General features: G+C 37.7%; 3 protein-coding genes across 9 annotated transcripts; 2 read left to right on the top strand and 1 right to left on the bottom strand.

Moving 5' to 3' along the window:
* Nucleotides 1-3,342: 3,342 nt before the first annotated feature.
* LOC131026236 (uncharacterized) lies at nt 3,343-4,608 on the bottom strand. The gene is made up of 2 exons (XM_057956024.1): nt 4,191-4,608; nt 3,343-3,872 (listed from the first exon to the last, which is right to left on the bottom strand). Exons 1-2 carry the CDS (start codon nt 4,464-4,466, stop codon nt 3,702-3,704), a joined length of 447 nt encoding a protein of 148 aa, XP_057812007.1. The 5' UTR covers nt 4,467-4,608; the 3' UTR covers nt 3,343-3,701.
* Nucleotides 4,609-9,374: 4,766 nt separating this feature from the next.
* On the top strand, nt 9,375-13,360 carry LOC131026238 (uncharacterized). 5 transcript variants are annotated; one of them, XM_057956027.1, is made up of 11 exons: nt 9,375-10,629; nt 10,826-10,936; nt 11,120-11,176; nt 11,280-11,342; nt 11,419-11,487; nt 11,611-11,703; nt 11,842-11,946; nt 12,024-12,101; nt 12,496-12,624; nt 12,714-12,819; nt 13,023-13,360. In XM_057956027.1, exons 2-11 carry the CDS (start codon nt 10,829-10,831, stop codon nt 13,208-13,210), a joined length of 996 nt encoding a protein of 331 aa, XP_057812010.1. In that variant the 5' UTR covers nt 9,375-10,629; nt 10,826-10,828; the 3' UTR covers nt 13,211-13,360. The 5 variants fall into 5 exon arrangements, with proteins under 5 accessions (XP_057812010.1, XP_057812009.1, XP_057812013.1 ...); XM_057956026.1 differs by having other exon boundaries at nt 9,375-9,972; XM_057956028.1 differs by having other exon boundaries at nt 9,410-9,902.
* LOC131026237 (cationic amino acid transporter 5) lies at nt 13,076-17,132 on the top strand. 3 transcript variants are annotated; one of them, XR_009102224.1, is made up of 3 exons: nt 13,743-13,879; nt 13,956-15,850; nt 16,949-17,132. XR_009102224.1 is itself a non-coding variant. In XM_057956025.1 (2 exons), exon 2 carries the CDS (start codon nt 13,957-13,959, stop codon nt 15,715-15,717), a length of 1,761 nt encoding a protein of 586 aa, XP_057812008.1. In that variant the 5' UTR covers nt 13,743-13,879; nt 13,956; the 3' UTR covers nt 15,718-17,132. The 3 variants fall into 3 exon arrangements, 1 of the variants encoding a protein (XP_057812008.1); XR_009102223.1 differs by having other exon boundaries at nt 13,076-15,850; nt 16,956-17,132; XM_057956025.1 differs by having other exon boundaries at nt 13,956-17,132.
* Nucleotides 17,133-27,826: the final 10,694 nt, after the last annotated feature.

A 27,826-nucleotide genomic window follows, 5' to 3' on the forward strand; every position in this document is an offset into this window, starting at 1 on the left:
ACTAACACTTGACTAGAAAATTTGGCCACAAGGATCGGATATGAGTTTGATGCAGCCAAAGCGAGGAATGAGGTGTTTGAACTTGTTAGTATGATACCCGGGCTATCACATGATGACAAATTTCAGATTTGTGAAATTCTTGTGGACAAGGTGGAACGTCTAGAATTCTTCAAGGGGCTACCCAATGATGCTAGACCACAATATGTCATGCATCTTCTCAAGTCTAGGGATGTTTAGCCTATCTACGTTTTACCTTCTATTTGTTAACATTAGCTGATGCTATGTTAAACAATGAAACATCGTTTGAAGATTTTTTTTTTACTTTGGAGCATTTGGATGTAATGTTTGATGTAATGCTATATTTAGATGTTTGAACCTCAACACATTTTGACGTTAATGGATTTTTTAGTTTTGTTATTAATTGATCTTTTATATCCCTTTTACTTTATTTGTGTAATTTTTCTTCTAGGTGCAGACCGAGCATTTTATATTCTTAGCTAGATTTACCACTACTTCACTGAACCACGCTATGTGCACTGCATAATTTGGATTTCAGGACTTGTCCAGACGTTCATTTATGCTGATTTATTCTATTGCTACTTCAAAAGCTGGAAGAATAGCGTGAAGCTTGAATTGACTACTTGAGTTTGCTTTGAGAAAGATATAAAGGGTGCAAGAGTTTCGAGAGTCATATGTTCAGACAAACATACCATATATTGGTTTTGAACTATGACTCGTCTTGTAGCTGTAGATCTAAGAAGAGCGAAACACCTCTTTCTTTCACTCGCTACTTGTGATGTATGTCTCAACTTACAACTTGCATAATTGCCTTCATTGAATATGGTAAGCATCTCTATTTGCTTTTCTTAGAAAACAAAAATCTATATATTATACTAAAGCAAAGTAGTCTGCATGAAAAATCCCTCCAAAACAATACTTTTCCCGCTCAAAATTAGGTATTTCCATGCAAATATTTTTTTTTCTTTATTATTCCAATTACTTTCCCCATACACATTGAGTACATGTTCAGTTATTCCGTAAAACTTTTCTCAAATCCGATGCAGAAATTGTTCAACTACCCAAATTAATGTTTTAACACTTTTGATCTTTTCAATTTTTTTCTTTCTCCACATACCATATTCTCTCTCTCCTACTCTTTCTTGGGCGATAAATCAGAAATTAAAAGAAAATGTTGGTGTTAAATTTTCCTTCCCTCTTTCTTTGCTTTTCTGGTGTTATGTGATGTGGGTTTGGTTTTATTTCTAGGAAGATGTTTGAAGCAAATAAATTCCCACTTTTTCATAAATCATGTAAAAAAAGCATAAAAAATAACTTCTCATTTTATCTGTTTGCTTTTTTGGTGTTGTGTGATGTGGGTGCTTCTATGAAGATTTTTTATGCGAATAAATCAATTTCTCTTTAAATTGTATTATCTCTCTCTAGAAACACCCATCTGCAAATCGACGGAAGAGAGATAGAAATGATCTTAGTTGCATTTCTTTATTTTAGAGAGAAATTGCAGTAAATTGATGATAGGATGAGAGAGGTGATGAAGGATCGATGGTGCTTCTTAATGTTACTTTGTTCTTGTGGAAGTTTGCCGACTTTTATGCTAATTGAAATTTGTCTATATATTCATTGGGGAAATCTAGATAGAAGTAACTTCTTTTTTTCTCCCTTCTTATGTGATATAAGAATATTTAATTGCGATTTATTGGGGAAATCTGGATAGAATTAATATTTTTTGTTCTCCCTTCTCACGTGACACTATATTAAAATTGATAGTTTTAATATTTATTATTATTACTCACAATACATTTAAATATTTAACTATATTTAAATTTTAAATTAATTTACTAATTTCCATAAACCAAAAATATAGAACTAAAAGAAAAAAAATGTTGCCCGTGCGAAAGCACGGGGCAACACTAGTATATGATGATATAACATTACAAGCTAAGAACTGAACTGTCCGTAGTGAATTATCTACTGATGTTGGAGCATATATATATATAATATATATATATATATATATATATATATGTGGTTAGTTTCTATGGAGAAATTATTTTTTTTTCTGAAAGTTAGGAACGTTGAACATGTCAATAGTTTTTTATGAACATAGCAATAATTTTATTGAACATTTCGGGATCGAATCCTGGAGTGTGAAATTTTAAACAAATACATCTTCTCAACAAATACGTCCGTTCATAAAAAAAATACTGACATGTTCATCACAATTATTGATATGTTCATCAAAATTTGGACACGAGATTTATTCTTAATTCTGGACCGTTTGATGGATCTTGATCAATGGATGAGATTGTTTCTCACTTATTTAAATATTTGTCTTTCTCAAAGAACTTTTCCCTATATATATATATATATATATATATATATATATATAGGGGAGGGCTACAGTGAAAACACTACTTAAAATATAAATATAAACGTTTTTTAATGTACGAATTTTATCCAACAGGGTTACGAATTCATCCAACATGGTTACGAATTGTGAAAAATAAATTTTTGCTACCTTTGGGATTCGAACTCAGGACCACGAATTCATCCAACAGGGTTACAAATCAACCGTAGATCTTGATGATCTAAGGGCTGAAAATCATTTATATTTTATACACTTAAGAGTGTTTTTATTCTAGCCCTCCCCTATATATATATATATATATATATATATATGATCTCGTATTTTGGTAGGTTATACTCTCATATATTACTGATCTATACTTAGACAAAATCCATGTGATCATAGTTTCATGTCTCCTAACTCATGTCCCACACAACTTGCCTGATTGTTTCAATCATTTCATCAGCAATCATCAAAACTCTTATTTAATTTTTGCTGCTTAAAATCTTGATAGTGATTGATAGACTAATCCATGTGATGACTCATGAAGTTTCGTAGCCACCACAAAAAATTTATTACATGTTCAGCCACTCATGTCTGGAGTTTTGAAGGCTGCAACTATATATACATTACAATACATTTCTTGATCACAATCAACAACTCGTCATAGCAGACTTAGTTTTTCTCAGCTCTCATGGCTTCTTCTAGAAAGTTCTTCATTACAGGTGGTGCATTGATTATGGCATTTTCATGCATATTTGTTGAAGCTACGGAAATACTGATGTCATGATTATAGCATCTTCATGCATATTTAGTTAAAAACACTCATTAAATTAGAACTACCATATTAAAAAAAAAAGGGCAGAAAATCACTTAATTAAATAGGTAGTAACACAATACTTGAATTTTACTGAAATTAGAATTCAAAACATTAGAGGAAATGAGTTTGACTAAATTGAAAATGGTAACAATGACTAAATGGCTAGAAACAACTTGACTTAACATAATCAACCACAATTAATTCAGAACAATGAAAGTAGCACTTCTTCAAATCGATTAGGAAAATGGATTCTTCAACCATTTACAAGGGCTTGACGATACACAAGAGGAACCACCTTTCGAAGGCGTCATAGCTTGATCAAATTTCTTTTTTTGTGCGGATGCATTTCGTAATGGCATTTTCTGTTCCCCTTCCAGACCTTCTCAATTATCCATGGCTCTTTATCATTAATTTGTTGATTCAATGTCTGTTGTTTGCGGGTCATTGTCAAATAATCTACGATGTGTCTATCCTTTTGGATTTGGAAGTAGAGATGTCACTTCCTCTTCATCTGAATCAACCCGGACATCGCTTGTTTTTTCCACCTTTGAGTGGAATAGTTGTGTCAGAAATGATAACAACAGTCTTTGAGTGCTCAACTTTTATATTCTCCGAAGCAACCAAAATCGCTAGCTTGTCAAATTCTGACTCCCCAACATGGTAGTATGCTTTTGCAAGTTCATTTTTCTGCATTTGTTACAACAAGAAAAATAAGATCAACGTAAATAGAAGCACTAGAACATACAATATTTAAAAAATAAGAAAATTATGAAACTACATTAAATGAATTGAGAGCTTGAATTGTGATAGGCAAAAGGCGCATAAAATCATTCTCAGCCAACTAAAAATAATTTTCATCCGAGAAAATAATTCTTTATTTTAGAAAATGCAATGGCGGCACTCTATTTTATCCTTAGATGATAACAGAATAAGGGATATAATTTTCTAATTAAATTTCAACTTTGCAAACAAATTTATAGCAATATATAGAGTCTTCGAAATCACCTTAAATATCCGCTTCCATATCCCATCAACTGCGATGATGCCGTTCATGCTGAGATCCCAATAAGTCTCCGAAATAGCAATAACCTCCTTGAAGGTACGAAAACGATTCTCCATCAGCATAAATCGCTTGTAAACGTCATTCCAAGTAAGGTTGCTTGGGAAAACATCATTGAGTGATCCTCTCGCTAAATGGATTGCATTTGTTGGAATCTTCGTCGCTTTCCAGTTGCCCATTTTGAATTGTGTTATTATGACACTTAAAAAGAATGCATGCATCTTCGCATTCTATTTAGATTGATAGAAAAATTCAGCTTGTGTTGGAACCGACAATGCCATTTTGGAGATGTAGAAAGGGGCTGATAATTTTGTTGTAGAGAATATGTACCTTGCTGATTTGTACTGATATTTATAGCTGAAACAGAATGTAGTTTGCAGCAAAAAAAAATTGAGCCAATTGAATGGTTGCTGGAGGTGCTAACACAATCCTCCTGAGTCAACTCATTGGAATCCAACAAATTAATATGTAGGCTAAAAAATATAGTAAAAACATAGGCACTATTGGTTTCAACGGTTCCCATCAAAATCTCTATTTGTTTCAACAAATTCCATAAAAAATTTAACTTGTTTCAGCGGAATTCATCTAAGACTCTATTTGTTTCAATGGTTTCCCACCTAAAACTAATTGTTAATCCAACACAAACTTTCAATTAATTCATTTTTTTTAAATTGATCTATCACGTCTTCCTAAGTTGGTATCATTAATAATTATGGCTAATTCATTTCAATAGTCTACTTGGACTTGGAGTATGATTGTCCTAAATCAAATGATTATTTTTTTTTCCTTGTTCAAGGTGGAGGAGTCAACTCATGTGGCGTGTCTTTTTTACATCTGTGTTGATATCCATTCTGACGAAAGGTTCTTTTTGGTGGTCAAGAAGATTACTCATTTCAGGAGTTGTTGCCAATGGCAGTTATAAACGTTATCTGTGTTAAAATAAAATTAGTTTCTCAATCAAACAAATAATAACAGACAACAGTTCATGATCTATGCTTCAATATAAATGATTTGCACAAGGCTAAAGTGATATTAATTAAGCAATTCAAGACTATATACTTCAATGTGTTCATTAGTTTAATCTGCTCACTCCAATGGATTAGCCATGTAATATAATGGTGACAAATCAAAACCCACAAGCAAAGGTAAATGTGCAAGAATGCAAATCATGTACCTCTATAAAGTTCTTGTACAAATCCTGTGCTAGAATTTCTCGCATGAGATCTCATCACCTGCTTATGCAAGGATGATTAGTGCATTCAAGAAAGTTTAGTGCCACCACACCAATAGCCAAACATAATTCGTAAAAAAAAGTACAAGACAATAGAAAACCATGATTCCAGTTATCACCCGCACTCATATAAATTACAGCACACACCATCCTATAAGCATATCGGAAAGCATCGCCTAAGAAACTCTTCTAACAACCACACTCTTGAGCAGTATAGAAGGCTAGGGTAAAAACACTCCTTAACATATAAAATACGAACTAGTTAAAACGTATGAATTATATGTAGAACACGTATAAATTCGCTATGTAACTGTATGAATTGCGAAAAATAATTTTTTTGCTACCTATGAGATTCGAACTCAGGACCACGAATTCATCCAACAGGGTTATGAATCAACCATAGATCTTAATGATCAGAGTGCTAAAAAATGGTTCATAATTTATATTTTATGAGGTGTTTTTATTTTAGCCAACCCCTATATATATATATATATAGTGTGTTATGGTGGGACCCTAAAAAATAAGAAATTAGTTTATTGTTGGAGGAGATATTAGAGAAAAAGTAGGTGAGTTTATAAAGCTGGTGTGGCAATTTAGAAGCTGGAAATTAGCTTCATTGTTGGAGGCACCCTTTAGTAACTTTTAAAAAAAAGTAATTAGTAATTATGAAAACAAGTGTATAATTTGAAAAAAAAAGGAGAGGAAGTAATTAGTAATTATGAAAACAAGTGTATAAATCACTAATAAATAATTCGGCGGGAGTGGGAGTAAGCTTAAAAGTGGTGCGGCGCCAATTGCAAATAACCATACAGGTTGTGTAGAAGCTGTTGGGGATTTCATCGTTACTCGTCGTCGTCATCATCATCATCATCATCTTAAGCGGCAAACGCACTCGTTTCTGCTCACTCCACTCTATATCAGTACGGTCTAACAATTCAATTGACATGTTCGATGAAATGTCTGAGAAGAAATTGATAATTTTTTTCATTATTTGCATACTTTTTTGGGCATCTGAAGAATCAATTGACAGTGGTGATATACTTAATTATTATCGTCTAGGATTCGATCAGGTGTCACACCCAAATTCTTGAAAGAATAAATATAATCGAGGTACGGCTAATTTATAGAAAAAAACAAGGGAAAAATCTAGTTGAAACCGAATAATGAGATAGCATGTCGGGCTACGCCCTTTTGGATCACAAGTTTTGTTTCATGCTTTTGATAACCAACATTCACTAATATAAAACTAGGAGTTAAGAATTTAAGCTCGACCAGATATGTCATTTGAAATATAACATGAAAGTCTTAAGTTAGGAAAACAAAAGACTAGATATTAGCTTGTGCTACATCGAAAGCCTAAATAGGAAATTGAACTCTAACCTCAGCTCAGTCCCGTCAGCACCAGCCAGTCAATATGAAAATATTTGAAAGTATTTGGGTTAAGTACTAATATACTTAGTGTGCAAACATTTTCTGAAAATATTTCATATTTTCGTAAAGACAGTTTATCCAATAATTTAAAACATGACTTATATAAGGTTTTAAATACAATTATTTATAAGAATGCAAAATCATTTCATTTGGCGCCATTGTTGCACTCTATTATGTTACTCGCTGTGATCCCGAACTTTTTAGCCACCGACGGATCTCTTACTCCCTTGATACATGCCCTGAAGATGTAACTTAGACAAGTTGAAATTGACTTCTGGACGCTATTTAGACAGGCTTTACATGATACATACTCCAGAACACATCCAGCCAACCACCCTTATAATGCCTCTTACATGAATAGTGCCCGATGGAGATCAACCCACCAAAACAACTAACAAGTATACACAATTCTCAAACAATGTGTTAAGTCATAAGAGAACCTTGATCGATCCATGAATTGTGAGCCTTAAACATAACAGAGCATACAAAATATTTTATTGGATAAACAATTTGCATTTCATTAAAACATTTAGAGCTTAATAACTCAATCATACATTTGGAAAGTAAGTCCACCTGGATAGCCAAAACCTGAATATCATAAACATATAAATCTATCTTAGGAAAGTAGCGCTAATCCTGTCATCCACAAAACCTAGAAGAAATTATATTCTTAATAGGTCTCGTAAAGCTAACTTAATATTTTAGTGAGTGTGCTAAACATTCATGATTCATCACGCTGAGTTTTCAAAATTTAATGTATGAGTATTGAAACTAAAATACTTGAGTTAAGAACACCAACAATATGCTCACTCGATTTCTTTGATAATTGGATTTATAAATAAAATAAATTTAAATAATGAATATTTTCATTTGCAAAAATGTTTAATACAAATCAATTCATGCTTAACTCATATAATAAGTAATTTACTTAATATATGCACATAATAATAATAAGATTATTATGCAATCATTCTATAAAAATAATTAATTAAATCCAAATTAAAGGATCTAATTAATAAATCAATTGAAGTTAGTCAAATTAATAAATTAGTTAAAGAAGTCTAACAATTAAATAGGTGAGTCCAATTTTAATAAAACAAATTCGCAGCCCACTGTTGGGACACAAAAAGATATATCAAATCTTTTTGTTTTGATGATACCAAAACTAATAGAAAGTTTCTCTAGATTAATTCTCCTTTTGGACTTAAGTGTTTTAGTCCTCAGTAGTATAGACTGAAGCGGCAAAGATTGAAGACCAATGTTTGAAGATTGAAGACTGAAGACTATTGACTGAAGCATGAGATTGAAGTTACATGATCAATAGAGCCGACTGAAGGAATAGCACTGAAATCTGTTTGACAATACTCGGACTGATACTTTGGAATGCATCAGTCCGTTCCTTAAGAAGCTAAAGTAGTCAACCGCCGTACAAGGTGAATTTAATGCAAAGAACAAAAGCATTAAATGCCGAAGATAGGAGATCGTCCTTCCTGACACAAAGCTTATCTTTTCGTGTCACACCGGCCTGCATAGGCTGAGCCTCTGCCGAATTTGCAACTCAGCCTACTCACAATCATCCAAAGTTTGAATCGAAGAAGAGAATACACAAATCTCAAATCAGATTCCTGATTACCTACATTTTCTTAGAATTCTTAGGCAATACATTGTAAACTTTTAGCCTAAGCACTTATTACAGAGAGCCTGTTCTCTGTAATTTAGTTGGAAGAACAAACACTTTTTCAATCGAACGAAAATGAAGTTTGAGTGACAGAGTTATAGTTAGTTGTCTAGACTCGAAGAGTTCTCAGCCCCCACAAGGCAAGACAAGTGAAGTCTTAACATATCTGCGAGATTGAGAAAAGAGACGAGAAGTCCAACCCAGTGTGTTGGCACTGAAACAGTTGTTTCAGTCATAAGGTTTATTGTGCACCCGTAAGCACAAGCGAGTACTCGTCAGCCTGATCGATTGACCGTGAATGTAGGAACGTGTTTCCGAACCACGTAAAAATCTTGTGTCATTTATCGCTTTCGGTATTCCGTTTTTATTTCTTGTTCTCAATCACTCTACTGAAACTGATAACTTAAAAGGAGAAACTTTAAAATTGGTAACTTGTTATACTAAAGGCTTTTTCAGTTCACTTAGCTTCCGCACCTGTGTGAGATTTTCTACTGATATTCTTTTAATGTATTGAAAAGTTTTCTCACCTTACTCTGTCTTTATCTCTACGTAACTGAACTTTTTTATAAACAACTGATCATCGTTGTCAGCCTTACCAGTTATCACTGACACCATCAGTCGAAAAAGTTTTAAAAAACCTACTAATGTATTCCCCTCATACACCATTTCTTTAACACCTCGGGACCCAACACCCACAATTTAAAGACAAATTCGCAGCCCACTTGAATATAAAATTGGCCCAAATAATTAAATAAAATAGGAGGCCCAGCTCAATACTAAAACTGGCCCATCTCTTTCTCTTCTTTAACACAACAAACGCACACGAACACACACTCAGGCGCCGCTCTTCCTCCTTCCGGCGAAGCCGCGCCTGAGCGCCGCTCCCCTCGTCCCTCTGATCTCCCTTTCTCTCCGATTTTACAACGCACGCACAATTCCCCCCCCCCCCCCCCCCGCGTCGACGGCAGCCACGGCCGCCTGCTCCCCATTCTCTCCGGTTGCAGCGGCCGTCCCATGAAAGCCACCACCGCCCTCACACTGGAAACTGACACACACAATCTGAGGTCGCTGCCGCCGGCTCCCCCCTCTTCGCGAACTTCGGCGACGACACGGTTTTAGGCCGCGCCTCCGCCCTCTCTAACACTCCACTGCTCCATCCTAGCCGCCGCCGTCGCCCGTATCTCGAGCGACCTCGCCGGCGACGACACCACTCACGTGACGCCGCCTCCTTTCTTGGCGACGACGGAGGCGCCGCCGCCTCCCTCAGCTCACAAGCCCTCGATCCCCAACTCCAGACACCCTTCCCTCCAATTTCCGGCGAGCAGCTAGTGGCCGCCACCGACCACCTCCAGTTCGACTCACATATACACACACACAACAGCACTGAGTCTCTCTCTTCTCCATGCTCTTTTTGTTTTTCCTTTTCAGTTAAAACCATGTTCTTAAAATCATTCACTGACTCATTGTTTGTAAGCACCAAAATCTTGCGATTTGTTAATCATAATAAAACATGTATGCTCTTCTCAACTATATACTCATAACCTGATTCAGTGCAATATGTATGTACAGAAAATGTGTATGGTATTCGAATATCTTGCTAACACACATATGAATAAAATTGTATCTCTTGTGTTGACTCAGTGATACAGTAATAGATATACATATTTCTGGAATAATCACATATTATGCTGTCTTGCATTTGGTTCGATTGAAACACAAAGAATTAGAAGTAGACCTCTGCTGGGATTGATTGCTTGAATAGGTGCTCTGAACTTGTTTGTGTTCTGAAATTGAGCTTTTCTTGCGGAAGAAAAACGTGTTGAGCTTGAATAGCTTGTGTAAAAATGAAAAGAAGAAACTGAGTAATAAGGGGTGGCTTTTGCAGAGGAGCAGTTGTGATGGTAAGGCTTGAAAATTACTCCTAAAACCTAACCTACTTGAGGTATGGATGCAGTAGGAAATCGCATAGGGGGAGAGACTAGTTGTGAAAAAGCGTCGATGACAATTAAAATCCTTCAGGGTTACGCTAAATGAATAGCTCGTGGTATATGCTCAAATGCCCAATTTAAATAAATATGCAATGCATAAAAATTTAAATAAATAAATTTTGTCATTTCTTTATCCGGCGTGAATCATTTTAACTTCTAAGTTCAAAATTACTCTCAACTTAGCTATGAGGAAACATGGTATTACATCAGGTCTTTAAAAAGTTCTAACCTTCTTGCATTTGCTGAATGTAGTGAATGGGCGCTGAAATGAGAGCTGAGCATGCAAGTTTTCTCGACACTCTACCTCCTGTTGAGTTCGCCTGTATATATGGCTCCTCTCTCCATCCAAACAATTTTGATAAGGTGCAATCTTCTCTTTTCTATTCGTTTACTGGAGTTTATGCTTTTCCACAACTTACTTGTAAATTTAACATTAGCAAGAAAGCTTTGTGACTGAAACATTATGTCATTAACTTGGTCTTGGAAGAATTTAATTTTGTAACTACGTATATTTTATTGAGTTTCTCCCTTAAATCCTTTTCCCAGAAATCCATGGTAGATTACATTCTTGGTGTAGCAAATCCTCAGCAATGGCACGCAGAGGTATATGATCATAGCAGTTAATAACTTTATCCATCTTTTCTATCTTTCTGCGTATAACATGTTGATTAGCAACTGATAGAATTTACTTACCTTTGGGATCAAGAATCTGAAGTTAAATCGGAATCATTATGCATCATGGATGGTCCACCTTGGGGGAGCGCGTCTGGTGCTACTTCACATCTCTTCTCTCATTTTGGATGTTTAGTGTCTTGCAAGATTGATATCATTTTTTTTCCTGTTAGATAACCGGTGTTGCTGATCATATTGGTGTCCGCGTACATTTCAACCCCTTCGTTTCTCACAGAGACCGGGTTAATTATTTTTGTCATAGCTCTTATTGTGATGTTTTTACATGTGATTTATGGTTGTTATATAGCTGTTTATATATTAAATATACTATTGAAATGAGATTTTGACATGAAATACTCCTGCAGATGTTCAAATATGGTGTTGTTCGCATGAATGATCTCGTTCAGGACATTCTGGTTTGGGAAAGTTTCTATCTGAGTGGCCGTTTGCAGAAACCCGTATGTTTTGCATAAATACTTGGATTACTAATTAATACTTCAGCTTTGACACTTTTACTCTACTTTATGCCCATAAAGTATGCTTTGGTTTTTACTGGATGCTGTCCATATAGCATCTGAAGCATCTGTGTATTGCAGGTTAATGTCATAGTAGACAACTCGGAGATAGAAAAACTCAACTTTGTAAATGTGAAGGCAGCAGCCTCTGCTGCCCTCCTGCTTTTGCCATCGAAATTCAGTGAGGTATGGTCCTTCCTCGGTTTCATTGCAGTCATGTAAAGGTAAGAAGCTTAGCAGTAGCAAGTTTGATATGTTTGCAGGAAGAGTTGTATGCCAAAATATGTAGCCTCTCATACATGGGCGACTTACGAATGCTTTTCGCAGAGGATAGAAACAAGGTAATGATGATTGCAGGCTCTAATTAAAAGTTTGAATGGGGAACTTAGCTTGAAATTGTATGTATGTGATGGGCTTCTAAAATTGTGAATATAACTTGCCAACCACATTTGCATATTGTTTCAACGTTTGGAATGAAAAGTGTGCAATATACCAACACGCAAGATACAAATTGAAAGAGGGTACTTTTATTTTGTTTTGTCATTTGAAAGATAACTTTCTTTATCGGGAACTGGGGATATCTTTATCTCATCTCCACTACATTGAAGATATCTTTTTCATAATCTTGTTAACATCCATATTGATAGTGCTGTACATTTACCTCAGAAGTGGTTGAACAGCACAGTTAGTCAAGTTTTTCTTGACATGCTATACTTACCTATGTATACTTCTCAGGTGAAAAAGATTGTACAAGGGCAATTTAAGTTATTTCAAAAAATGTACAATCCATTTATAGAGGAGTTTGCAGCTCAAGACTTGCTTAGATTATCATCTTCCGCTGATCAAAAAGTAAATTTAATCCAGGTCAGTCCAAATTTCATAGTTGCACATGTTAAGTTATCAAGGAAATAGCAAAAACTTCAGATTTTGGAATACTTGAATTGTTGAATCAGGATTGTGGATTGTCTACCACATGCTCCCTTGTGTCTTCTCTTCCTTTGCCTCTCAGATGCCATACCGGAATGAAGCTTGGCGAGAAGAAAGCAATTGACGAATCTGGTATGATATATGATTGGGCAGGGAAACTCGACTTGCTTGATTGCTATTTGAGAAAGAAAAAAAAAAAAGACCATTTCATTAGCTACATGTATTGGTTGGCGGTGTAATTACTCTAGCAGTCTAGCATAAGCTCCTTATTTTGCATTTCTTACAATGTTAATACAGAAAATTTTACAGCGTTCCATTGGTTAATGATATTTTAGGTAGAGCTGCACAGAAAGTAGCAATTAAAAAGGAAGAGGCTGCGAATTACATCCGGAAGATCCTGAGACGCAAAGTCATGGTTTCCAGTGCAAGACAGGCTGTTGCAGGCCTACTAACTGTTGGTGCAGTTCATGGAGTAAAGTATGTCGGGAGCAAAATGAAGAAGGCATGGAGATCGTGGTGGTAATCCTTTTAGGTTTAAACATTAGTGGGTGTTAAAATTTCCCTTGGGTTACTGCTGCTAGTTTCTGACACCGTGAAAGGTAAAATGAGGAAAGTATATCCTCATGTCCTCAACTCTGAAATAATCTGATATAATGCTTAATTATTTGCTGAATGTGTAGTGAGCAACTAGTTTTAATGTAGTTAGCATTGAAAGCAGCCCAGCATGGGCATTATCAGCGGGCAACCGCAGAATCATCTTATGAATTTTGACATGGAAAGGGACAATCGAATAGGTCATAATTGGCTGCTTTCCAAAATTCCACGGTTCTTGTGCATCACTAGATTGATGGAAAAAGATTTACTGTTTTTTCCATGACCACCAAGTGGGCCACGCTAGATGTGAGAAACATGTTTAAGTTCTCAGAGAATACTGTAGTTGTAAAATTGTCGGTATCCTCTACTGATTGTTAGTTTTGAAGTAGATCTGTGTAGGTAGGTCCTGCTCAGAATAAGACAAAATAATGCAGGACGACTATAACAAGATACCATTCCTACTTGTTATGTAATTAATGTCAAATGCCAGTTTTCTTTCTCTTTGGATTTGTCCCGGCCGTCACCATCTCCCTAGCTGTCCAATCACTGCCATTAGATGATGATTTCTCTTGTAACCCAAACCAGTGGAAGAGATAAGGTAATAAATTCCTACCCATTCTCTCTCATTTCATCAGTTTATTTGATCCAGTAGTGAGGAATAATAGCAAGTGCAGAATGGGAACTGAATCTGATGTCCAACCAAGAAGCTACTGGAGATTCAGCAAGCAAGACTTCTTCCCTGAGAAGTCTTTCGAGAATTGGAGCTCCTACATCTCTGCCCTATCGGAGACCAGGCTGCGGTTCAAGGACCGCCTTCTCAACCGCTCCGATGAAACAACAGAGCTCGTTTATCTCCGCAAACAGAGCGAGAACAGCATGAAACGACAACTCAACTGGTGGGACCTCATCTGGTTCGGATTTGGCTCCGTCATTGGCACTGGAATCTTCGTCCTCACTGGCCAAGAGGCTCATGATCATGCAGGGCCGGCCATAATCTTGTCCTACGTGGCTTCCGGCATCTCAGCCATGCTCTCCGTCTTCTGCTACACCGAATTCGCAGTCGAAATCCCTGTTGCTGGTGGATCATTTGCTTACCTGCGAGTGGAACTGGGCGATCTTGCAGCCTTCATAGCAGCAGGTAACATACTTCTTGAATCCATCATTGGAAGTGCAGCAGTCGCTAGAGGCTGGACTTCTTACTTCACTACTCTCCTCGACCGCCATTCCAACTCGTTGCGCATACACACCGACCTCAAAGACGGTTTCAACTTACTAGACCCGCTGGCTTCTGGAGTTCTAGTTATCGCATCCATGATCGCAATCACGAGCGCCAAGAAAACCTCCTACCTCAACTGGATCGCATCAGCTGTGAACACAGTGGTGATCATATTTGTGATAGTTGCAGGGTTCGCTCATGCCAACACCTCCAACCTACAACCTTTCTTGCCTTATGGTGCTAAAGGGATCTTCCAGGCAGCCGCCATCGTCTACTTCGCCTATGGAGGATTTGACAACATCGCCACCATGGCCGAGGAAACCAGAAATCCGCGCAGAGACATACCCATAGGACTTCTGGGATCCATGTCGATGATCACTGTAATCTACTGCTTGATGGCACTTTCTTTGTCTATGATGCAGAAGTACTCCGACTTAGACACCAATGCAGCTTACTCTGTAGCTTTCCAGAACGTGGGGATGAAATGGGCCAAGTACCTCGTTGCCCTCGGCGCCCTCAAGGGCATGACCACCGTCCTCCTCGTGGGGGCTCTCGGGCAGGCGCGATACACCACGCACATCGCCCGGTCCCACATGATCCCGCCGTTCTTTGCCCTTGTCCACCCCAAAACAGGAACTCCTATATATGCAACTCTCTTGATCACCATACCTAGTGCCATAGTCGCCTTTTTCTCGAGCTTGGGCGTCCTAGCCAGCTTGTTGTCGGTGAGCACTCTCTTCATATTCATGATGATGGCGGTGGCGCTTCTGGTTAGAAGGTACTACATGAGGGGGGTGACGCCTAGAGCAAATCTGGCTAAATTGATAGCCTTTTTGCTGCTCATCGTAGCTTCTTCAATGGGAACTTCTGCTTATTGGGGTCTGAAACCGGGCGGTTGGATCGGATACGCCATCACGATTCCGGTCTGGTTCGCGGCCACACTGGGGATCGCGGTGATGCTGCCGCAGGAAAGAACGCCGAAGGTGTGGGGAGTGCCGCTGGTGCCGTGGCTGCCGTCGTTGTCGATCGCGATAAATTTGTTTCTGATGGGATCGTTGGGTGGCGAGACGTTTGTAAGGTTCGGCATTTGTACGGCGATCATGCTACTGTATTATGTGTTGTTTGGCGTGCATGCAACCTACGACATGGCGCAGCAAATCAAGACGGAATCGACCACTATTGCGGAAGACGCCGAGGAATCCAAACCTACCCCTCCTTGAATTTTATTTTATCGCAACGTTTAATACTAGGATGAAGGAAACCAAACCAACAACATAGCAAAACAAAGGGGGAAAAAAAAGCAATGTGGAATTTACTTGATTCCTTGGCTTGAAAAAGAAATTTGATTATCATGTACTCCCTCCGTCCCAATAATCTTGTCCCACTTTCCTTTTTGGGTTGTCCCAATAACCTTGTCCCATTTCCTTTTTAGGTAAATTTTAAACGTTAATTAATTTCTAATTAACATGATTCTAGTTAATCCCCCTCTAAATCACACCTACACGACTCTCTCTCTCTCTCTCTACAACCTCCCCCTTCCCCTCTCGAAATCCACTCCACCATTTCTCCTCTATAACTCCACCGGCAACACCGCTTCCTTTCCCTCTGTTCCGCCGGCGCCGCCTCCCCCCTTCCCCCTTTGTACAAGCACCACCTCCCCCTTCCCCCTCTGTAACTCCACAGGCGCCGCCCCTTCCTCCCTCTCTGTAAATCCACCGGCACCGCCTCTCCCTTGCCCATCTGTTCCGCCGGCACCGCCTCTCCCCTCCCCCCTTCTCCCACCTCCAGCCTCCGTCATATCGCTTCCACCCCTCGTGCCACCGTCTTCGTGTTGTCTTCTCTGCTTTTTTTTCAAAAATTAGGGCTCGCCGGACTCGTTGCAGTGACAGCGGAGAGCGCCCTCCGCCTCTTGCCTCTCTTCCCACGCCGGCTCTCGCCGTCGGTCGCCTCTGCTCAATTTGAGAAAATACTTTGTCGGCACGAAAAAACACAACTCTCTTCTCCATTTTTCAATACGTGAAAAAGGTGTTTTTTTTTTTTGCTTCTGAATTATCGAAGTGTTGGATGACGGAGGAAGCAGCAGGTCGCCGGAAAGGGGATTAGGGCAGTCGGTAATTTCAATTGGGTTTTGTTTGGCAGAGAGAGAGGAAGAGCTGTTTGAGAAAGGGGTTGTTTTGTTGGTTTTAGATGAGAGGGAACACAAAGAGTGGTGGAAGAAGTGATGGGGCGGCGGAGGAGAGTGGTGGCGATGGCTGAGCAGAAGCTATAGGCTGTAGCACTGTCTCGCCGGAGAAGAGGATTTGCAGATGCATAGCTGGTTACATTTTACCCTAATTAAGCTATACTCAATTTCCATCTTAAACATGTGGGGCCTTCTAGTTTATACTCACTAATTCCACACTCCTTAATCTCCGTGCCCAAAAGAAAGGGGACAACATTATTAGGACGGAGGGAGTAGAATTTTGACGGGCTTGTAATTTATGAATACAAATTATAGAAATAAGTTTGTAGATTAGTTGAGGTCAGCTTTTTGAAATCGTTAATCATAGTGAAGGGTAACGATGAATCACAATGTGGAGACTAATACGATTTAGCGAATCAAATACAAATAAAAAGCAATTTTTATTTTGTTTTAGTCTCAAACATGTACTTCCTCTGTCCCAAGCAATAGATTAGAAGGCCGTTGTAAATTGTTTATGGTAAAATAGGAGAGAAAAAGTTACTTATTTTGAGAATATATTTGTTAAAAAAAAGTAGGAGAGAGAAAAAAAAAAGATAATATATTTTTGAATAAAAAGAAGATAATTATGTATGTCACAAACTCACAATGATATACTATTGTATAAATAATGAGTTTTGTGAAAGTATTTGTTATGTATTGACTTTTCATTTTAAGAAGTGACTAATTGAAATGAGCCGTTCAAATAAGAAAATATGGCATATTGAAAACTCAGGTCATTCAAATAAGAAAATATGACATATTCAATTGGAAAGAATATTAATACTCGTTAATTACATGCATCGGTTTGAAATACTCGTTAATTAACTGAATCCGTTTGAATTTATAATATAATTTGTTGCAATAATTGAATATATGTTGCCATAACAATACGAACATTACAAAGTAAACATTTATAATGCATAAAAGAAAGATAAGTAAAGGTTGTAATACAAAAAATTAAGAAAAAATTGCATGAGCATGTCAATTAATATTTGGCTCCATTTTAAAAAAATGATTTTAGTACTCATTCTCGTTGTAAACGTATATGATATATAGTACCGCTAATTATTTTAATTTATTTAACTGATAAAATACTCTTTTCGTTCCCCCCCAAAAAAAATTAGTAAGAAGGAACACGAAGTTTTAAAACGAAGTTGTTGAGTGTATTGAGAGTAGAGAACATTATCCGCAACTAGTGTTTTTAATTAATATTAGTTGACTGAACACTTAATTATCTCATTAGTTCATAAACAACTTAACATTTTTTTAGAATTTGATTAACAAATATTTCATAAATTAAAAATCTGAATTAAAAAAAAAGTAAATTTAATAATTGCTGGAAAAAAAAAACCCAACGTAAATTGCATTTTCATTGTTCTATACAACAATGAAAAAGAAAACTAGTAAATTTGAAAAAATTAAATTGAATGCAATATTTGTTTAATGTTTTTTTGCTTCAGTTAATTAGAACGAGTAAAAGAAGGCAAACTCATCAGCATTAAATGGTTGTTTATTCTAAAAGCAGTAATTAAGGGGGTATAAGGTGCATTCAATTCAGATTTAATTGATTTTTTTTGTGTTTTAAAAGTTTATAGGTATTCAATTGTACTACTAATTTAATTTGATCATATCAAATTAATTAAAAAAAATAATTTATATATAAACTATTTTATATGTTATAATTATAAAAATAACATAAAATAATTATAAATGATGACATAAAATAATTCCCGTCGAATTTCGACGGGTTAGACGCTAGTTGATTTAATTAATAGCCCTGATTTTCTCCTAATTTCATATTTATTTCTTATTTTACTCTCATTCGTGTGCAAATTAAACACCGAGAAGTTGATCACATCCCTTTCTTGTTGAGTCGTTGGAACGCACCTATAGTTAAAATTTCAAAGATAAAGTTGTTCGTTAAGCTCGTCTGTTGAGAGGTTAAACTTGGGCTCTCACGCTGTTTTTGGTCTTGGCAGTTTCAGGGTGTCTAATGTGAGAAACTCTAATCCATAGTAAAACTTATTGGAATTGAGCGAGGCTTAGCATACGTACACTAAGCAGTTCAGGGTATACTTAGAGGGTGTTTGGCTAAGCTTATTTTAAAGAGCTTATGAGCTCTTGGAGCTTATAAGATGTTTAAAGAGCTTATAAGATGTATTTTTTAAGAGCTTATAAATTGTCAAAGTGTTTGGATAATTGAGCTTATAAGCTAGAGAGAGATTTTTTTGCTAGAGAGAGAAAATATTTTTTTACAGAGAGAAAATCGAAGAAAAATGAACTTGAATGATGTATGATGAAAATAATAAATTATAGTTGAAAAATATTTGTAAAAAGATTGTTGCATATGAGATTATAAAAAAATAAGTTGGGGTAGAGGAATGTTGGGTATCTTCGCCTAGCCGGAGGTACACCTCTTGGTTCCCGACCGTCCAGCCGCCTTCACACGTTGCTCAAGCAACAACAAATCTCTACACTCCGTCAGCTCAAGGACCAAGGCTCAAAGGTGGAAGCGGAACACAAATCGGAGCCCAACTCAGTTAATCTCAGCCGCCCAAACTCAGGAATCCGATGGACAGGACTCCGGCGACTCAAAGAACACAGCTCCGTCACCAAACAGGAAACCTTCTCAGGAATCCGGCGACACAGGGAACTCAGCAATATCACCAAGCAGGAGACCTTCACAGGAATCCGGTGATAATGCTCTCAACTGCAGGAAGCCCGCTCCTCACAGCCACAACACCGGCGATCAGACCGGAAACACAGAAGGAATAGCAGAGCCTTCAACGTTGTGTACCTCTTGAACGGAACTTCCCACAATCGAGTGCCTTATAACCAAGCTGGGGACAGATCAGGGAGGTAAAGGGAGACATCGGGAAGGAGGGGGAGAATTGAAGGCGGAAGGAGAACCGAGGAGTCGGGCGGCGGAGGGGAAATGGAAAGGCGCAGGTGAGAGAGAGAGAGATAACAGAGCGGCGCAAGGGAAGTGAGGGATTAAGGGTTTGGCTGAAAAGGGGGTTGGGATTATTTAGGGAGATGGGCTTGGTTTGGGCTTGAGCTGAAAATAAAGAGTATTGGGCCAACAATCCACATATCCACCTTTGACACAATAGTCTTTATGTCACCAGGGAGTGTGTGTCTTTAACTGAATTTATCATCACAGCCATTTTTTTCTATCATCCTATCACAAAGACAATACAATAGAGGGTGAGAAAAATATTATACATATTAATCTCAGTCTCAAACCACAGAGACCAACCCAAGGGAAATCACCACATTCTCAAACCAAAAAAAGGTTATCATTGAAGACACAACACACACACACACATGCACTCAAGCAACATAACACAAGACACACACAGAAGAGACAAACAGACCAGAGCAGAGCTCACAACAGATCAGACACTCAGAGCAAAAGAAAACACATGCAGAACACACAAACACAGGACAGAGCAACAGACTCAACAAACACAAATACACAGAACAAAGAAAAACATGCACGAAAAAGAGAAAAAACATGAAAGAGACAAGCAGCCACAGAGGCTAAACATGCCACACACACAAGTACAGAAACTGAACTTTAACCATGATCAGAAAACACAACAGGAGCAGAAACCACATTGCAATCAAGGCCTTCTTTCTTAGTAGATCCCTTAACAACAAGCCTAGCTTTATATCTGACATTTTCAGTATCATGCTTGACCTTAAACAACAATATGGACTCAATAACATAACAATCTGTAGGTTGTTCCACAAGAATCCAAGTTTTTTCAGTAGGTTCATTTATAACATGCTCAGGTCCAGGGACATCATGCAAGATTGGTCCATTCTCAACCACAGGGTTTACATCCAAATTGAATTGAGGATCCACCTCAAAAGGAGCAGTGGGGGTAAGCATAAAATCATATCTTTCATGATCAAAGGATTTCAGTTTCTCCACCTCACTTGGAGCATCAGATTGTGAGGATTCAGTCAAACATGGAATGGTAATTTCATTAAACACTACATCCCTACTGATGCAAGTTCTAAACCCAGGGATAGACCTATCCCTCACCATATAGCAGTTGATCATAATGACAGAAAAGGCTCAAACTGCTGCAGGCAGCAAAACTCAAGACAACAGCCACACAGACACAAACAAAACAACAGTCAACAAGCAACAACCCAGAGCAGAGCTCAACAAACACCAGAGCTCACACAACCAATCCAGATAAGCCCCTCTCTCCCTTGTTTTCCAGGATACTCGCACGAGGAGACCCACAGGGGAATCCAGACGAACTGGACCAAAACAAGGGAGATCTCACTCGGCTTGGAATGCCAAAGGTTTATCGAGATTTCAGACACCACGCAGAAGCACAAAAGAAAAACAGGATCGCAAGATACCAAGATCTTCAACAAGCAAAACATTCAAAACACAAACATCAGCAACAACACCAACCCTAGAAGCTAGGAGTTTCAAGATCAAGCCGATTTACCAGAGCCGTCTCTCCCAGGAAGGGGAGAGGCCGGACCTACCTCTTTCCTTGCTCGTCGGGAGCGAATCGGCGCAGCCCAGAGGGCGGCGGGGTGAAGGAGGTGCGGTCGGAGGGTGCCCCGGCTAGGTCACCGTGGCTCTGATACCACTTTTGGGTATCTTCGCCTAGCCGGAGGTACACCTCTTGGTTCCCGACCGTCCAGCCGCCTTCACACGTTGTGTACCTCTTGAACGGAACTTCCCACAATCGAGTGCCTTATAACCAAGCTGGGGACAGATTAGGGAGGTAAAGGGAGACATCGGGAAGGAGGGGGAGAATTGAAGGCGGAAGGAGAACCGAGGAGTCGGGCGGCGGAGGGGAAATGGAAAGGCGCAGGTGAGAGAGAGAGAGATAACAGAGCGGCGCAAGGGAAGTGAGGGATTAAGGGTTTGGCTGAAAAGGGGGTTGGGATTATTTAGGGAGATGGGCTTGGTTTGGGCTTGAGCTGAAAATAAAGAGTATTGGGCCAACAATCCACAAGGAACTTATTTTTTTGGGAGCTTATAAGAGCATCCACAATGCTTGCACCCATAGTGGGTGCAATAGAATGGGTCCCACTTCTATTGCACCCACTCCCACAATGGTATTGCACTCACTATGGGTGCAATAGATTTTATTTTATTTTTGAATTAGTTTTATTCTAGTTTCCATTTTACAATAATTAAGAAATTAAAATTTCATTGAATTAAAATTCAAATCCTACATTGTTAGAAATAAAAGAAATACAAGAAATTAAAATCCTAAATTACTTAAATTAAAAGAAACATAAAATAAAAAATCCTAAAAATCTACGGGATGTTGTGTCGTTTTTTTATCTCCGCCACCTTGCACATGTGAAACGCCAATTCGTCGGGATTCATTTGAGAGGTGTTCCGGCTCATCAACATGCTATCGGCGAGGTCACGTTGAACTTGGGAGAACGTTTCCATTGCATTCACCATATTCGCCATGTACCCGAGAGCTTTTTGGTTATCCTCCGACGTCTCTTCGGCCTTTTTCTTGCCTTTGCGCTTGTCTCTCTTGGCCGCCTTTTGGCCTTGGGGCCGGGTGGAGATAGAGGCGTCACTAGAAGTCGTTGTGGGAAGACCGTCGGACCCCTTTGATCGTTTGTCCGAATGGACATCGGAGTGAACATCCCCGCCGAGACTTGAAAATTTCTTCGACTCGCGCAAGATCTTCCATGCATGCGAATACCGGAACAGAACACGGTACTCGGCTAGCCACATTGCCTCTGCTTGCTCCAGGATTTGAATATCACTCATGCCTGATTTCCATTGATCATGGCATTTTTTGTGCATGGCCTCAAACCTCTTCGTATCCTTCGACACCCGTTGAAAGTGAGATTTGATTTGCGTGACGTCGCGTGAAATAGATCCTTCGGGCCTTTTAGCGTTGTACTCGGCGCAGAGGGAGCCCCAAAACTTCGCCCCTTTTTGATCGACACCCACCACAGAGTCGTGGGTGTGCTCGCAATACAAACGGCAAATTAGCACCGTTTCTGCCGGATAATAGTTGGTACGTTTGGATGCCGCCGGCATAGAAGCAATCTCCTCCACGTCGGGCTCGGGCTCGGCAACGGCGGCAAAACGGGGGTTCAAATTGGTGCCCGCCGCTTGAAAGGCATTGGATTCTTGCGTGAACGGCGAGAATCCTTGCCTGGAAGCATTTGATTCGCCGGGGGATGGATTTTGAGGATGTTCACGCCAATAGTTGCTCCAATCGCCTTCCATTGCTATTTGTTGAAATAATTTAGAAGATGAGGGGAATGGATGAATGATAGATGATGAAGAAGAGAATGAGGTTGTATATGTATATATAGAGGGAGTATAGAAATAAAAAAAAAAAAAAAAAAAAATCTGCAACGGAAAAGAAAAAACGGTCGAAAACGGCTAGTTTTTAATTTTTTTTTTTTTTTTTCCGGCCGAAAAGGGGCGCGTGTTTTACACGCCCCCTCCATCGCACCCACTATTCACGAGTGCGTAGCTTCGCCTCCCCTCCTTCACACCCGGGTGCGGCAATGGTGGTGGGTGCGATAGGCCGGGTTCGATCCGGCCATCGCACCCACCATTGTGGATGCTCTAAGCTCTTAGACCTTATTTTTGGAGCTTATAAGCTGTTTAGGAGCTTATTTTGACAAACACTTTGAATGAGCTTATAAACTCCTAAACAGCTTATAAGCTGTTTTGAGGAGCTTATAAGCTCAGCCAAACACCCTCATAGTTAAGGTTTGAGAGGAAAATCTTAGATCCAACTCTAATAATAATATTATTATACAGATTAGCTGTGTTTTTTTATTTGTAGTTACAGTATTTGATTAAACTAATCCCTTAAGATTGTAGTTTTAATTAATATATTTATTAAGTAATTAACTTAAATTATAGGATATAAAATATGTTGAAACATAATATTAACTTATTATATTACACGTAATAATATTTTAAAAGAACAACATAATACAAAAAGGGAAAATGTATATTATCTAAAGCTGCAGAAAAAAGTAATATTCGATGGTTAGGAATCTGGTCTATAACATAAATGCAGAATTTTGGCATTAATTTCTGGTTGATTAATGACCATAAAATATATATCATTAATAATTTTCGTGATTCTATTTAACTTTTTTATTTTTGTGGTGAAAATACATGTAATAGTGAAAATTAATTAACTTGCATAATGATAGAAAATTAACTTACAGGAAATCTAGGAAAATAAATAGTTAAGATTCCTTGTAAGAAATTAAGCTAGGAAAATAAAATAAACTGACAAAGGAAAAGTAGGCCTCCATTACTTCTTAAAAAATCCGTGAAAAAAAAAAGATGGAGACTATAAATGTAGAAAATGATTAAGTGTTGTATATTAACTAGTAATCATTATTGGGCAGGAGAATAAGTGATATACTTGGGCAAATGCATAAAAGTAAAGGACAATGCTATTAAGCTATATTCAAACTACTTCACACTAAGAAGACTGTCATTAGCATTTTACAGTAAAATTCTAATCAAATTTTACGACAAAATAACAGATCAGATATCCACACATGAAAATTTTATATTTATTGATTATCTAATAAATAAATACGAGTTATCATCATCTCAATCGAGTGACTTGCTGTCACTTGCCCTTCAGAAACCAGAACATGCTGGTAGGGTGCGAGCCTTAGGGGCCGACGTGAAACCCAAAGCATTCTTTGGCACTACAAGAGAAAAGAGACGAGCATATGATGACAAAACAGAAGCTTCCTTCCCTTGCTGAATTGGTAGAAGCAAAGAAAAAAATAGCCGAACAAGATGGAAATATATATATTTTAGATAAAGTTATCTACGAGTTAGTCAATAGAATTGAAAAACTAGAAGCGAAGGTGGGTGAGAAAGATGACAAGTCTCAAGGTTTGGCTAGTTGTTCCTTGATAAAGCCTTCAACTGAAAAGAAGGATAACGATGATGTTCAATTAGCTGCTAAAGATGAGTTACATGTAGCCTTTAAAATATTTTTGGTACTCGTAACTGTTGTCTTTTCCTGTGCATTATATCTGCTAAGAGCCTCAAGGATCTTGATCTTAAAATAGTTTCCGTTGTTGGAGGATATTGCATTTATATTAGTTAAGTCTAATATTTCTAACCCATGCTAGATAATCACTTCTTTAATTTACTTTGAGCTAGCCATGAATATTAGGGAAATTCAGGGGAAAAAAACGAAAATTGTAATATATACATATTATGAACACATAACGGTTTTTAGAATCATTAACAACAGATTTTAGAATAAAAAATCGTTATGTATTGTAACAAATATAACGGTAAAACTGTTATATATGAGAACAAAGAATCGTTACATATTACAACAAAGATAACAGTATATATCATTATATATTTAAAAAAAATTCGTTAACTATAATAAAATATTAAAAATTGAAATACATTAGATAACAGTAGAAATAATCTATGATAACGTCACGAACCGTTATCTATAACTATTATAGACAACGGTACACAATCATTATGTATTTATGCATAAAACTGTTATCTAATACATTATAGGTAACAGTGGTAAGCGTTATGCATATAGCTCAATATACCGTTGTCTATTACACTAAAGATAACGGTTGTTTAGTGTTACGTATGAGCGGATTGTACTGTATGTATTGAAGTAGAGATAACGGTTCCACACTGTTACGTATGAGCGAATCACACTGTCATAGATCCTGCAATAGATAACGGTAATTTACCGTTATGTATGAGCGTATCCTACTGCTATCTAATATAAAAGATAACAGTTTTTTTGCCGTTACGTATAAGCGTATCATAGACGACACCATTATATATAACGGTTTTTCTGGGTATAGATAACAGAGAATATCCATTATCGATGAGTGTTTTTTTATTTATTAAAATAACATATAATAGGTCAAAATGCTTCTCCCACTTAATTGGTAGGACCCACAAAATAAAAATAAAATAATTTTTTTTAGACGATGTTCATGTGTTGTTAGACGGGAGGGTTTAATTGACCTATTTTCGAGAGTTCAAGGTAAAGGTTGAACTCAAACATAGTTTGTGATTATATTCGATTTCCGCGGTAGGGGATATTTGGACTTTATCCCTATAATAATTGGTTGTTTGTGTCAATAAAACTCGAACATTACAGAGTAAATATTAATATTAAATTGTATTAATATTCGCTAATTAGTCATTTTCGTCTCATATCCGCTAACTTAAATCCAATACTATTTTAAAAAATGAATAATACAAATTATATCATTATATTTAGGTTATAAATTGGTGAAATCTCGTGAAAATCGACGTGTGTTCTTTTCTTTATAGATTTTCAATTGATGAAGATCAGTGAAATCTCCTGAGAAGCCGATGTGTGTCCTTTTATTTAATTTTCAATTGATGAAGTCTAATAAAAAAATCATTATCTGGTGATGGGGTCAAGTGACAACGATGCGCATATGTGTGCGTATGGTGTGGACTTCACAATTAATCCATCACTTATGCACATAATTATTACATGTATCAATGTATATAATTTATATACATGATTAGCATAATGTTATTTAAATAATACGAAATAAATATGTTGGGAACTTAATGAAATATCCTAATCCTAGTTTTGATGATACCAAAATCAATAGGTTTAAATTGTAATAGACTAGAACTGTTCGAACTCAAGTAGTTAGAAATCTTTTTCTAGTTTAGTTGTTGTTCTGAAGACTGAAGACTGAAGATGCCGACTGAAGTATCAGTCGAAGGATCAGTTTTAACTGATTACTTAATGTGTGCCACGTGGATTTAGCGGACTGATACTAAAGTCAAGTATTAGTTAAATATTCTTCCTCGGACTGAACAACGTTCAAAGGAAGCCACGCACTCCAGAAGTACAGCCGCATTAAATGCAGAGATCTCAGGATCGTCCTTTCTCTGCAGAGGCTATTCCTTTTCGGTGATTACCTTTTCAGAGATGTCGCACCTCTTGCTCTTCAAAGTAGCCGTTCTCACCAAACCAGGAATCTCGAAGAATGAAGCCTCAGCCCAAGTTCAAATTACTCTCTAACGAAAGAAATCTTGAAGACCATCTCCACCAACGGATATATTCAAGACGTCTCCAATAAATAGCGCTCGAGGATCACTTCAATCTTCACCGATTCAACAACATAAGCTAAAACGCTGTCAAATTTGTTACTCAACTGAACCAAGCCTCTCCAAAGTTTGAATCGAAGAAGAGAATCACAAAGCCCAAAAATCAGTCACTGCTGATTACATACATTCTCTTAGACCTTAGGCAAATATTGTTTATCCAAAGCCTATGTAAAACTGACAGCAAAGAACTTGTTCTTTGTGGTTTAGTTGGCAAGTTTTCAAACCTCTCTTCAACCAATCGAATTAAGTGTTTGTGTCGAAAAGGAGTTCAGACCGGTGTTTTGTCTCCGTGAGGTCCTAGTGCCCAGTGTGCTAGGAGTGAGAAATCCAACCAAGTGCATTGGTACTGAAGATTGGATCTTCAGTCGTCTCGGTTTGTGTGCACCCGCAAGTACATGTTCAGGTTTGTGTGCACCCGCAAGCACACGTTCAGGTTTGTTGTGCACCCGTAAGCACGAGCATCGGTTTGCAGTGCACCCGTAAGCACTTGCCCAGTGAAGTTGTTGGTCTGATCAACTGACCGTGGATGTAGGAAGTGCTTTCCAAACCACGTAAAAATCTTAGTATTATTTACAGCTTTCAGTATTTACATTCTTACTTGTGCTCTTACATTCTTAAACTGAAAACTAATTAGTCGCAAAGAGAAACCTAACGACTGACAACGTGTTTAATTACACAGGCTATTTCGAAACTAAAGTTTTCCGCTGCGTGTGTTATAAGTCTAACTGATCTATCTTCTGATAGTCAGTAAGATTCATAACAAATCTCTGTTTATCAAACTCGACTGAAGCCTTACGTGTATCAGTTAAAGTCTTTGACTTAACTGATAACTCCTTACTGAAGAGTATTCAGTATCAGTCGTCAACCATGTTTTGACAAAACTCTTTTCTGTAAACAGGTTGAGTCAGTTTGTGTTTGAAGTTTCGTTTTTATTCTAAAAAAATATCCTATAGGT

The sequence above is a fragment of the Salvia miltiorrhiza genome, chromosome 5 (genome assembly GCF_028751815.1).
Source record: "Salvia miltiorrhiza cultivar Shanhuang (shh) chromosome 5, IMPLAD_Smil_shh, whole genome shotgun sequence".
In the NCBI taxonomy this organism is placed as follows: domain Eukaryota; kingdom Viridiplantae; phylum Streptophyta; class Magnoliopsida; order Lamiales; family Lamiaceae; genus Salvia; species Salvia miltiorrhiza.